A 14456-nucleotide genomic window follows, 5' to 3' on the forward strand; every position below is an offset into this window, starting at 1 on the left:
ACCACCAATAAATTCATTAATAATAAAACATCTCAAAACACACCATGTGTTTATTGTTAAGTATTTATTATGGATTGTTAATTGTTCAGGAAATGTATATCTCGCTCAGATATAAAGATTATGATTAGTCCCGCAAATTGTAGACGTTGATATTAAAACATTTCCTTTTTCAGCCCATTCCTGAACTCACTGTTTGACTTTCGTGTAAATTTTGAAAAACTTTTTTGTAAAAGAAAAGATTTTAATCGACAACAAATGTGACAGCACTTTTCACCTGAAGTCAAAGTAATCATTTCAGTATTTATTTATCTATTTATTTACTGTATTATAGTACGTTATGTCCTAAGGTTATGCAATGCATGGCTTTTCAAACATTCTGCCTTCTAAAGACTGATTGGAAATTAGGTTAATTTCGAATAATTTATTCTATTGACGGGGATAGTTTTATTGGTAAGAAAAAAAAGATTTTGCATTTATATTTAATAGACCTTGGCGTGAAAAATAAATGAAAAGCTGGTCATTCTCATGCTGCAGGATCTTTGCGCGTGAAAGCGTTGTTGAACTTCATTACCCAGAGAGCAATGCGCAGAGAGCGTCACTGTGCGTCAGCTCTAGTTGCCCAGCCACAGAGAAAGAAAGAGGAGGCGCACAGGTTGCTATTGATAGAATAGTTCAGCAATCTTATTTTTTATTTTATTTTTTACGATTATTGTAGTCTAGATTGACATATCCACTGCGCGCCTGGGCCAGTCTACAGGCACAGTTTACCCCCGCTCTGGCTCACTTGCAACCCGAAATGAGCGGCAGCGGGCGGCCCAGGACTAGCTCGTTCGCTGAGCCCCCGGGGGTCCCGGGAGCCGCTGCAGCCGCCGCCGGATCAGCCGTCGCGGGTGGAAGCTCTTCAGGAAAGACGGGGGGCGCGCAGGCCTCAGGCGGGAGTTCGTCTGGTTTCGGAAACCTAAAGCTGGGCAGTGAGTATCATTCAATGACATAACACGACAATCCCAATAAATGTGATATCAGTAGACTAGTAAAAGCCGAAGTGCTGGACCGTGTAGACTGCTGTTCATTAATTTGTCTGATTATTTTGCCATTATCGCGCTAACCTACTTTAGGCGGCTAACTGGCTAAGCTAACGTGAGCTTGTTTTTGTAGACGGATCAAGGGCTTTGATTGCTCTACATTAGCTCGACAATCCTTCATAAGAGCACTGGCTAAACGCATCTCTTATGATCGATACCAAAGCATCACATTTTGACCACCTTGAACCCTTCTTTAGAATACGATTAGTGGTTTGTTAGATGTTTAGACGTCGCGTTATTGAAGATGTGCTCGTTTGGTAACAAAGCTCAGTTAGCCTACCGGCAACATCTACCAGACTCTATCTTCAATTTTGCGTTTGATTTAACTGATTTCACCATGTGCGACCCTGGGTGCATTTGATTTAGTCGCATCAGAAATGTCTTTAATAATAATCTTAATTTGTAGCTAAACCTAGAGAGGACTAAATCGGCATTTGCCTGTCCATATATTTAAAGGAAAAAATATCAGAATCAATTATATAAGACTTTATTATTAATTTAACATTAAACGACCCCCATCCCTCTTACTCGCAATCTAACAGATCATCACAAAGCTTTGAGTTCAAGCACTGCGTCCTATGAAGGAAAAATGACACAATGTAAATTTGTGGTTGGGCTACTCCAGGGGTTTCCCTAGAGGCATAAAGCTCTTCATTTTTGGTGCTCTATAAATGATTCCCAGTGACTGCAGTGCTGGCAGCAGCGTTCATCTACACTGGTGCTGACTGCTGGATTTCCATGGGAATGATGATGGGTGTTAATACTAGGAACGAGGGGAGATGGAGTGGGTGGATGTACGACTGTAACCCATGAGAAACCTTGAATTGGTAGTTACAACACAACAACCGTTGCTGTTTTTGTCATTTCAGCATATTATATTGTTAATTACCCTGCTGACATTTTCACTTGCCTAAAAACACGATACGTTTTATTCATCAACATTAAGTTTGCATAACGTGTCATGTGTTTTCACATTTTTATTTGCAAATACATTATTTTTATATTCATAGTCACACTTCTGCTGGAAGCAGTGATAAAATCATCATTCAGTTCATCACCGAAAGCCACTAAATGGCATAAACATAATCAATGAACGCGTGACAAAGTGACTGAATCCATCTCTCTCGTCCTAGAGAATAATACTAAGCATCATTTTAAATGACAAACTTTAATTGTTGTTAAAGATTTTTATTTTTCTTTTTTTTTCTTTGAGAGAATTATTCAGTCACATGACTGGTTGTTAGAAAGGCACAAGTCTTTTATGCACATGTAGCAATTTATTCTGTTATAATGTTTCCCTCATAGTTAATGAGCTTATCTTCCTGAATAAAAATATATCCACCTCAGATGTAAAGACTTTTGCACATTTTGCAAAAAAATGTTCTGCATCATACAAAAATTGGCTTTAAAATATGACATTTTATGTGGTGGCAATTTAAATTGTCCGCCAACCCACACTGTCTCACATCCCACTCAAAGCAGCGCTATTCTGATGAAAAATTGTCAGTAGCAGCAACTGTCTATGTCATGCGTGACAACAACTGTCTGCTCTGCTTTGATCTGGTAAATAATAGTTTTGCCGTGTAATAAAACAAAGATTTTGTTTTGGTGAATCTGTCATTCCTTCTCTAAATCTAAACTAACAGCAACGGATGGAAAAACATCACACTAGGGCTCTGTTTGTCTCCAGGCATTCCCATTATTCAGGTCTGCTCTTGGCCACAGGTGGAAATGTGGTCAGACTTCGGTAGACTCCACCCATGTTCAAACAGTCTTCCGGGTGTTTCTGCTATGCCTAGTGATAAGCTCTATACGTTGTTCTGTTGTATTTGGACACACATTTAACCACGGGTGTTGGATTGCTATTAACACCTGCCAAAAAGAGTGGCAAACAGGCATAGCATACTGGATAAGAGGGTAGAGATGAGTTCAGAAAGATCTAACTGTTGTAGATCTAATGCTGCTGTTGGACTGTTTGCTTTGATGAAATCTTATTTTCATGTCTTTTGAATATAAAGACCACTCAAGCATGCAGGAGTAGTTCTGAAGAATATTTCACGCTTTACGCACTCTCATGTCGATGCAAACCTGATTGACTTTCTTCCATGGAGAGCGAATAGGAGGAATTTTAAAGAATGCACTGCTCAACAATTCCCATGAAATGACAATGAATGAGGACAGGTGATTACAGGCTTAAAAGCATGCAAACATCACAAAATAACCATAAATGGTGCATGCGACTCTTTTTAAATCACCACACTCACCAGCTGATTAGCACTATTACTCATGTTTTTATCTGCTGAAATTACATGGTAGATTTATAATTAATACTGTCAGGGCATAATTGTCCTGTGATTTTTACCATGAGGAGCATGTCTGCAACATATAATGATTACATGGACATCCCGCAGCAGCGCTCTGCTTCTCATACAACACAATTTACACTCACATTTATCATGCCAAGATTTTTAATTTTTTTTTCACGTAGTCAAACTGATGTGTTATTACAGAGATATTACATTATTTTCCAAGGGATGTTAAATAAATGTTACTTTTTTGTTTTGGATGGACAAATCTAAATGTACCTGAGTATCACTAACCTTAAAAATGTTTGCCACTAAAAGTTTGCCTCTAATAATGTACATTTAAGTAAGCCTGTGAAGCTAGAGCAGAAGGAATAACACAGAAAAATCGAGAAAATAATTCAGATGAAATTGACCGAAGTGCCATTTTATAACTGTTAATTCACTTGCTGTACACTTCTGCTTTTGTTATAGAAGCTACTATTTAGAGACCAATCAGTTGTAATACCAAGTTAAATGTATTGATTCACCTGATATTACAAAAACAGTTTAGTAGAAAATCTGAAATATTACTATAAAATCATAAAACCAATGTATTTTTCAATTTCTTTCTTACAGGTTAGTTCACCCCAAAATGGAAATTGTAATTTTACTCTTGATTCTTCAAAACATTTGTAAATAGATCAAAAAACCAATATAAACACACAAACAGATCAGCAAACATAAATAGAAGCTCAGCCATACTTGCTTTACGCACAAGAACAAACATCATTGTTTCTTGCGCCTCAAGCAAGCGTTCTTGAGCTTCCATTACCAAATTTAGCTGTTAACATTGTTAGCCGATCAATGTTTATAAGTGAATAAAAGCCTAAAATAGATCTGTTCATCATATAAAGTGATCATGTCTCAGCAGACTTGGATTCAGTTGCAGGATGCACAGAAATCTCTTAGATTTGATTATAAATAACCTAAATTTGTGCTCCGAAGATGATCAAATGGGTTTGGAACAACATGAGTGTGTAAATGTTAACAGATTTTAAATTTTAGGGGTGAACTAACACTTAAGCATGAATTAAACAATGACCTTAAAGGAAAATTGTCAAATGTTCTATTTGTAATTTTATCACTAAAGTGGTGTTTAATAGGTGACCGCATTCATTCAGGTCATACATGGGAAAATGGACTCCTGTTGTTTAAATCTCTATTCTTTTGAGCATTCTGATCTTTCGGTCCTTTTGTTGAAAACAAACAAAAAAAAAAACACTTGTTTTGTTGTGTGTTTAGGGGATAGTGGGAAAGTGACAACGGTAGTAGCCACACCAGGGCAGGGTCCTGACCGTCCTCAGGAGGTCTCGTACACAGACATCAAGGTGATCGGGAATGGCTCATTTGGAGTGGTGTACCAGGCTCGACTCATCGACAGCCAGGAGATGGTGGCCATAAAGAAGGTGCTTCAGGATAAGAGGTTTAAGGTAAGATGAGTAAGAAAACCTGCTCGTGTGCAAAGTAATGTCAGTGTCATAATAAAATACCCTAAAATGCATAAAACCTGCATGTACACCACAGACCAAATACTGCCTTAGTCCAGCATGAAAAGGTTTTTTGTAATTCTATAGGTCTTTTAAATAGGGCTGCTGCAATCATGTTGAATTTAAAAAAAATATATATATTTTTTTTGACATTGCAATTTGAATTTTGAACTGATTAACATTTAATATCTCATGTTGCTTTTGCTTAGATATCAAAGCTAAAAGAACAAAAGAGCTTAAGATCATATTGAAACATCCCCTTTCATGTTTATAAACTCCAAACTTGCAAGCAATGCCTTAGGACTCTAAATTAAGTTGTTTTGTCCAAGCTGTACTGCCCTGAGGAAGTGTTGCACGCCACATTTTCAGATGACCTGAACCTCTTTCAGATTGACTCGAAAGTGAACATGGCTAACAAAAAAATAAATAAAAATTGACTGATCTCTTTTTGATCCACTTTAGTTGTAATAGGGTATCAGTCCACTTCTCAGTCACACTGATATTGTACTTAAATATTATATTATTGCAGTAAAATATTTATTATTCAATATTAGGACTGTAGTAGAAAATACAATTAGTAATCTAGTGTTAGTGTAATATATTGCTGTCATGATTTGTGTATTTCTGTAGGTAGTTGACAGTATTTTTAAGTCTCCTCATTCTGTCTGAAAAACTTGATTTTCTGTACCTTTTAAAAGTTATATAGTAATTTGTAGGAGCCAGAACTGTTGGAAATTACTCGGATGTGAGCCTGGAATACTTAGCATTCGCAATCAATGTTAATGAATCACACCCCACAAACCTGTAAGGCTTTAAATGGCAATATCTCACATCTCAGACCTGAAACGCACATTAATGGCAAATGTAAATGGAAGCACCCTGGGTGTGAAAACACTGAATCATGAATATGTGTAGTGTCTCCCAGACAGCATAAGGCATGGCCTTCCACCTTGAAGTGAGCATTGCATGCAAACTAGTGATGCGTGAAGCGCGGTTATATCCAGCAGGCCGGGTGTGTTCTGTTTGGGAAGTTGCAGTGACAGAAACAGTGACCAGTTAAAGTTTGAAGGGAGTAAACCTGTGTTTATGCTATTAAGAAAGTGTAGGCTTATCTGGCCAAAGACGTAGTTTTGATTTATAAATAAATGTTCACTGAAAAGCAGTCTATGATCAGCATATTATGTTATTGTTTCCGTTACCCCTTATGATTTTTCTTCATTTTTCTTGATTTTTGGGGGGCTCTGCCATGGGTTAGTTGGCTAAATGGTTATGTTTTATCCAGTTTAATTATGTTTATTGTTGTGTTTATTGCTATGTCCTACTTTGTTGTGCTGTAGATTACAGACAGAATTAACTTACTTAAAAGTCTAGTTATGAATGACAAGGATAAAAGATTTGTAGCTGTTTTTCAGTCATTTAAAATATGTCCTCAATTATCTAACACAGCGTCCATCAAAAATAGTGGATCGGAGAGCCACTTCTGGAACTCTTCTGAAATGTGAGGTTGCTGGTATAAACACAAGCATTGACTAGTGGCCACCATCAGCTCCGGCGGTCGTGTCGGAGCCGTAATGCGCCGCAGACCTGTGCAGATCAGCTCTAACATCACTGAATCTCCCCTTAAAAATGAACCATCCATTCATCATTTTATGCAGAACTTAGAATTATAATCTCTGTAATGTGACGATTGGTTGCGGGTCAGGGCGGATATCTAAATCAGAGAAAAATATAGGTGGTGGTGGGTGGATCATTTATTTGTAGCAGAGGATTCAGGTGACATTTGAGCTGATCTGTGCATCTCGTGTGCAAATTATATATTTAATGAAATATATATGCAGCAATAGTTTTAAATAGGCTGCACAGTCAGAGAAACAAACTTTCACAGATGAATGCATTAAATAACATGTTTGTTTTTCATGCTCCGACTTTACCGTGTTTCACACATCATTTCTTTCTCCACAGAACCGTGAGCTACAGATAATGAGGAAGTTGGACCACTGTAATATTGTCAGGCTACGCTACTTCTTCTACTCCAGTGGAGAAAAGGTTATTTTTCTATCCAATCTTTGAGTTTTTATATCCCAGTGATATTAATTTGTCTTTGTGAGTCATTTATATTTGAAGAATGTTATCTCTGTTGAACAATCTAATCTGCCTTCTCTCTTTCTCTCATCAGAAAGATGAAGTCTATCTAAATCTGGTGCTTGATTTTGTACCAGAAACGGTGTACAGGGTGGCACGCCACTTCAACAAGTCCAAGACCATTATCCCCATTATCTATGTCAAAGTAAGTCTCTGTGTAGTCATGACTGCTGCTACTGTGTTCATAATTACATGCACAATAAACAATAACATCTCTTTCTCTCCTTCTGTCATTCCTTCCCCACAATCTGTCTGTCTTTCTCAGGTGTATATGTATCAGTTATTTCGCAGTCTGGCATATATTCATTCCCAAGGCGTCTGCCATAGAGACATAAAGCCACAGAATCTCCTGGTGGACCCCGACACAGCTGTACTCAAGCTGTGTGACTTTGGCAGGTGTGTGTCCTGACACTTCTCAGTGTGGAATGTATTTAAAACACACCCCCATGTATAAGATCATCATTTATCTGAATATGTAAATATGTGCTTTGCACTTTCCCCTCAATAACAAAATGGTAGTGGTAGTTCAAAGGTGTTTGCCAGCCAGAAAGTTTGCTTTTGGCAACACCGAAACTACAAATTAACTTTTGTTTTGATTTAGTTTGAAATGACATCAAACTAGTTCATTCTTTGATAACGCTTGAAGTGTTGTGGGGTATTTACACTACAATCTACCTAGTAACAGAACGGTTTGGCCCTGTGTGGCAAGCTTGTGTGAATTTGTGTCCTGGGGTGGGAATCTTGCAATTTGATTTAGATTCGAAGAGCCTTGGTCTGATTCCAAAATGATGATAATGCAACTCTCTTTTTCAGCAATGATGTAAGTTTGCCAGTTGTATGCCTTCATGTGCAGCCCACTATTTCATTTTTACGTGTGTATTTTTGATAACATTTTTATAACCCTCTATTGTGTGATCTCCACAGTGCAAAACAGTTAATTCGTGGGGAGCCCAATGTGTCATACATCTGTTCGAGGTATTACCGCGCTCCCGAGCTAATATTCGGAGCCACGGATTACACATCCAACATTGATATCTGGTCAGCTGGCTGTGTATTAGCAGAGCTGCTTCTGGGACAGCCCATATTCCCCGGTGACAGTGGAGTGGACCAGCTCGTGGAGATCATCAAGGTGTGGAAGTGGAAGGTCTACGTTGCTGTATTTATAAGAGTATGCATAGACGCATGTATTAATTCTGTGTCCACTCTCTGTAGGTTTTGGGGACCCCGACAAGAGAACAGATCCGAGAGATGAACCCCAACTACACAGAGTTTAAATTCCCACAGATCAAAGCACACCCTTGGACGAAGGTAAAACACTTGTTGCTACATTTGTGATAGTTCTCAGTTATCTCACAGAAAGAAACATTTTAGGACTTTATAGAAGGGCAAACTAGTGATTTATAATAGATTTTTGCTTAAGTAACTATAGTAATAATAATGTGTTCACATTTGAGTGGTACTGGTAGGTCTCCGAAGGAAATATGAGCTTGTATTTCTGAGTATGGGTCACCATACTTGGCTGTATGTCACGTCACTTTCACATGTTTACTGTGGCTTATCCACATTTTTTGCATGAAATAGATTCTGACACAGTCAAAAGACGCCGTCTGATCAGTGCTGATTTAACGCTACTGTTCCGGTCAATGATTTTTGCCCTCTAAAACTGTTTAGGCTGAAAATTCATTTTTAAACTGGTCTTTCATTTTTCAAATTGTCAGATGTGACGTTTCCCTGTGATTCTGTGCGTTTGTGTTAGGTGTTTAAGCCGAGGACCCCTCCTGAAGCCATCTTATTGTGTTCTCGTCTGTTGGAGTACACACCGGTGACGCGGCTCTCTCCGCTGGAGGCCTGTGCACACGCCTTCTTTGACGAGCTGCGCCAGCCGAACGCCCGTCTGCCTAATGGCCGAGAACTTCCCCAGCTCTTCAACTTCAGCCCTGTGGGTGAGTCCAACTGAAAGAACTGCCACTTCTATTCAGATTCAGTCTTGTCGGAGGCTCACGCTCTCTCTTTCTATACATTTGTCTTTTTATCTCGCACACAGTAGAAAATCTCTAACAATTCAGTATGTTGAGGCGGTACTTATGTCTAAAGAGCTAATTTTGTCTAATACCCACGACAGTATTTTCGTGTCAGTATGCTGACACGCATGGTTGTTTCAGAAGTGACTATTCTAATAAGCAACTAAAAATAGTAGCACAAACAGTATGTGAATACAATGGTTACATGTGACAATAACAACAACCAAAAAATTGTTTAGTTCCAAATTGATGCTGGCACTATTGATGTTCCTAAAAAAGGGTTAAGCATTGCTTATTTTAGCCTTGCAGCTTGGCCTTATATATGCTAAAAATGTTTTAGTTACCTTTACTAAGTATACCATTCATTACTGTAAAGCTTTTTTCCAGTTGTGAATGTGTCTTTAACTTAACTGCATGTTGTCAAATTAACAACCAGTCAGTAATTCAACTAATTTAATTCTAATGTACCTAAAAGTAAATACAGCAACCCAGTGGTTTTCAGTTCATCAAAAGTGACTCTCTGCTCAGTGAAGAAGTATGTTAGATTGAAGCTTGAGCGTAATCGGAACCGATTCCTAAGTCATTAATTCATGATTTGAACATCATAGCAGCTTTTCATTCTTGCACACCAACAGAAATATCCTGATTAGCACAGCACAAATCTGATTAGGTTATATGTCTGATCACTGCATATAAACTGAAATAAAGCTTTCTTGATTAATTAGAATTTTGAATTATTATTATTATATACATTACCATTCAAATGTTTTGGGTCAGTATTTTTATTTTTTTTGTAAAAAAAATGAACGTTTATTCAGTAATTATGCTTTTTATTGATCAAAAGTGACAGTAAAGACTTAAAAATATATTTCAAATAAATGCTGTTCTGTTCTTCTTTGTTTATCAAAGAATCCAAAAAAAAAATATAATCACTGTTTCCACAAAAATATTAAGCAAAACTGTTTTTAACATTGATAATAATAAGAAATGTTATAGCAAATCAGCATATTAGAATGATTTCTGAAGGATCATGTGACACTCATATGACTGGAGTAATGATGCTGAAATTTCAGCTTTGCATCACAGGAATAAATTATATTTTAAAATGTATTAAAACAGAAAACGGTTATTTTAAATTGTAAACAGTTCACAATATTACTGGTTTTACTGTTTTTGATCAAATAAATCCTGTCTTGGTGAGCAAGAAACTTATTTTAAAAAATATTAAAACATTTTACTGACCTCAAACCTTCTAAAGGTCAATGTATACAACTTCAGTCTCTATAACTTAAACATTGTATTATTTCACTTTACGGATAATTCACTATAATAAAAGTGTGCAGAGGCTTTTGAGATCAGTTTGTCCCATTAACACAGGCGGTGGTCATGTCTGTTTGTTAAAAAGCAGCAAACTATAAACTTGCTATTCAATGAGCTGAAGTGCACTCAATGTATTTATACTTCTAGTGCCTATAGGAACAATGTACAGCACACTCACACCGATGACAGAGTTTGAAATTAAATCCAGAAAAGTGAACTTAAGTAAAAATGTCAGCACCATCTATGTTGAGTGATTCTGTAATTTGCCAGCTAAAAACAAAGTGTCATTTTAAGAGCCAGTTGTTCACTAGTCTTTCTTTTGGTCTGGAGCTCTGCAAATAGTGGGTAAAATGGTACATTTTGTAATTCAACTTTGCTTTTTTATTGAGCTTGTCAAAACCTATCAAATTTAGGCTTTTAGGAAACTTAGAAGGTAATAATTTTTCTGCTTGTAATTCGTAAAGAGCTATTTAGGGTTTTGACACATTTAGATATTGATGGCTAACTTTGTCTTCTTTGCCCCCCCCACAGAGCTGTCTATCCAACCACAGTTGAACTCCATTCTCATTCCTCCCCATGCTCGCTCGCAGACGACACCTGCCTCACACGGTACCGATCACCCATACATACCAAATGCCTTTGACTTACCCTTTCTGTCGATCCGTATGGATTTGTCCTGCTGTATTTTTTTAACTCCATGTTATGTATGTGTCTCTTGCAGAGGGCAGCGGTTCAGACGGTCCAGCCCAGTCTAGCTCAGCACCGGGACCCCTGAGCAACAACACCTAATTGTTACCTTGGCATTACTGCGACTTTGTCAGCCCTCTCTCCTCATCCCTTCTTTCTCATTCCTCTCTCCTTCCCAAAAGCAGCTCCGAACAGTCTCTCTCACAAACACACACTTGTCACCTCGTGTTATGTGTGGTCATGTTCTCCCATGATGGAAGAAGTGTGTGATGCCCAAATTAATGACATCAATCATCACAGGAGGAGATGATGTCGATTAAATTTTTTTTTAATATGATGACTGTCATATTTAGGTTTAAAGAATGTGAAGGGCCGCTTAGGGCACACGTGCCCCCTAGTGGCAGGAAGAGCACTGCACAGTTACTGCTCTCTGCCTCTGGTGCCATCCTTTTGACTTTTAAACAATGATATGAGATATCAAGCTCATTTAAATTTAATTTTGCTCTTAAAGTAATACATTTTTAGCTTTCTTTAGGAGTTCTTGCACTAATGCAAGGACTGCGACGGGTTTTATGAAGCAGCGAGCGTGAGATGTCAGTGTTTGTGTGTCAAGATGTGCTTTTTCTCTTCACAGAGAGACGAAAATGGGTGTCTTAAAATGCAAAAATCAAAATTAAAAAAAAACATCACACACTCTTTTGTTTTAAAATCTCTTACACAGAAAATATATATATATTTATATATGAGACAGGGTTTATCATCTTTTTTTTTTGTCCGTTTCATTATAAAAACGTGCTCACTTTTGTTTGTTTTTGTGCATGCACACACATATAACTGGTAGGTCAATACCATCAATAGCTGTGTTAGCTGTTCTAATTGATTACAGTTGTGTATTACGGAGTGTACGCCTTGTGTGTGTGTGTGTGTGTGTGTGTGTGTGTGTGTGTGTGTGTTTATATACATCGGCATGCCATTTAAATGTGGATTTATTGGATGTACATCCAAAAGACACATTGATACATGAGCCCACACACACACACACCATGAACACTTAGCAAATGAGACTGGAGCTGTTTGTCTTTCCCTTCTTCCATCCTTCCTATCTCCTCCTCTCTCATTGCTAATATGTAAATGCCATGTACCTTTTATTTTGTTATTTTTGTTATTGTTATTCTGTTGTCCTTGTAATTAGATCTCCTAGTGGAGCAGTGCTGGTGTGAGCAGAAACCAGCCTTTCGCGGTCTCTCTATCTCTTTCTCTCTCTCGCCCTCCCTCCTTCCTTCCTCCTATCCCGTCAAATACAACTGTATATAATATTTCATCCAGCCTCTCCCTGCATCTGGGGAGAAAGACGAAACTGAACAAAATTTTGTTTTTACCTGATCTCTCTCAGTCTCTTTCTCTTACTCTCTCTCCTCGTCCGGTCACCCATCCATCCACCCGCCCGCCTGCCTGCTCGCCCGTCCCCCTCCTCATCAGTGTTAATTCTGATCTTTTTATTTATTGTATTGCTGTCTGATTCTGGTTTTAACAGTCTGATGGGGGAGGGGTTTGTGTGTGCGACGTCATTTGGTGTAACGTTCATATCTCAACTCTGGAATATTGTCTGATGGAATGTTCTGGAAAGCGCAGGTGCACACTACCACACACAGGCTGCTCGGCCCATCAGTCAAGAGATGAACGGTTAAAGGGAGAGAGAGGGAGAGATAAACAATGTTTTTGTTTGTTGGTATAAATAATAAACTCATTATTAAAGTTATAAAATGTCTCTGTTGGTTAAATTGTTTATTTATCATTGGATTACCCAATTGTTGATACAATTTTGAAATTAAAGGCTAGAAAAAGTCTTTAAAATAGCACTGCATTTATTAAAGGCTGTGTGTAGCTTCTGAATATTAGGTATGAAATACTACATTGCAGAACATTCTGAATAAAAATAAAAATTTTTTTAGGTGTTTGTTAAAGGGGGTAAAAATCTAAAAAATCCTTCTTACAACCACAGGGCTTGACACATCCTTCAAAATTCAGTTGCTGTATTTTCCTCTTAACTCATAGCTTTAGCTGAGGGTCACAATTTTGAAAAGCCTTCTTGCATTTGCATTGCTTGACATTCAAAGTATAATGGCACCAGATGTTTGATTCTAATTAGACTTTCAATTCAGCACAACTATGTGTTTAGACTGATTACAGTGCTCTGAAGCCAACTAAAGCCAATCAGGAGGTTTTGGAAGTCTCTGTTGTCCTCTATAGTCACACACTGATGAGGTAATAGCGTTTGTAAATGACCTCAGATTAGAAGGTGGAGATGAGATTAAATCATGAAAAATCATTTTAATGTTGTTTGTGTTGGTTTGACCTTAAAAATTATTATTTTCAGTCTGATCTCACTGCATTCATTTTTCTTCAGGTCCACAAATGAAGTTGTTCAACTTCTCTTTTCAAAAAGGTGTAACGCTACTGTCTTTTGTCCATCGCTTTCACATTATTAATGTATTCATTTTTTAATATGGTGTGCAGTCGTTACAATTGTATGACACAGAATAGGCCTACCCCTTGTGGCCACTATTTCATTCATTCTAGAAGTAAAATAACCTTGCTTTTTAATTAGAAGAGACAGAGACATCAGCTCAAGTCCTTTGGCACACGTTTGATTACTCTATGAGCCACTGAGCTGTCATACACTGAATACTAATGGGGTGTTTGTTTCAGCAGACAGACAGGCAGATATGCGGTCACCTCTCTGAACTTCACACAACTTCCTGTCATATCTGTAATCTCATCACTCATTATCTCGAAATTCTTTTGTATAAAAGTATTGCAAAGCACCTTAACTTTTAGACTTAGAGGTGATGAAAAGATGATTTGTTAAAGATTTTGATCTGCTATATATGTAAACTAAATGGATTTATGTAAGCCTACTATATGGCATATTAATGAAACATTGACTTGTCACTTGATATTTGACTGAAGGACTATTCCATCTAATATAGTCCTACACGTGATTATCTTCCAATTAATAAACAAGTTAAATTTCTTGAACTTTAAAACTACAGCAACAGCTTTTCTGTAAGAACCTCTAAAACCTCTGTAAGTGGCTATAAATTTAATCTTATAAATGTAAAAAGGTTAATCATGATTATTAAATTATTTTTTATTTCAATCACATTTTAATTTTTTTTTTAAACCATATACAAAATGAATACAATCTCACACCAGATGACAAAAATTACTACCTAAATAATAAGCTGGGCCTATAGTGCAAATACATGTCTTTCTTGATTTTTGTTTCTAATGCAATTCAAAGCAGATCCATATTGTTGAGTCTTGTTTATGAACTATGATAAAACAAATAATACTATTGTAATCAATGTT

At 37.3% G+C, this 14456-nt stretch overlaps 1 protein-coding gene across 1 annotated transcript; it reads left to right on the forward strand.

The window, feature by feature from the left end:
* Positions 1-514: 514 nt before the first annotated feature.
* Positions 515-11405, forward strand: LOC109104690 (glycogen synthase kinase-3 alpha-like). Its single transcript, XM_019117977.2, has 10 exons — positions 515-971; positions 4670-4857; positions 6877-6960; positions 7091-7201; positions 7322-7452; positions 7981-8185; positions 8269-8364; positions 8813-8999; positions 10929-11006; positions 11119-11405. The coding sequence occupies exons 1-10, from the start codon at positions 797-799 to the stop codon at positions 11184-11186; spliced, it is 1323 nt and encodes a 440-aa protein (XP_018973522.2). The 5' UTR covers positions 515-796; the 3' UTR covers positions 11187-11405.
* The last annotated feature ends 3051 nt before the right edge of the window (positions 11406-14456 follow it).

Source organism: Cyprinus carpio, chromosome A16, assembly GCF_018340385.1.
Source record: "Cyprinus carpio isolate SPL01 chromosome A16, ASM1834038v1, whole genome shotgun sequence".
Taxonomy (NCBI): domain Eukaryota; kingdom Metazoa; phylum Chordata; class Actinopteri; order Cypriniformes; family Cyprinidae; genus Cyprinus; species Cyprinus carpio.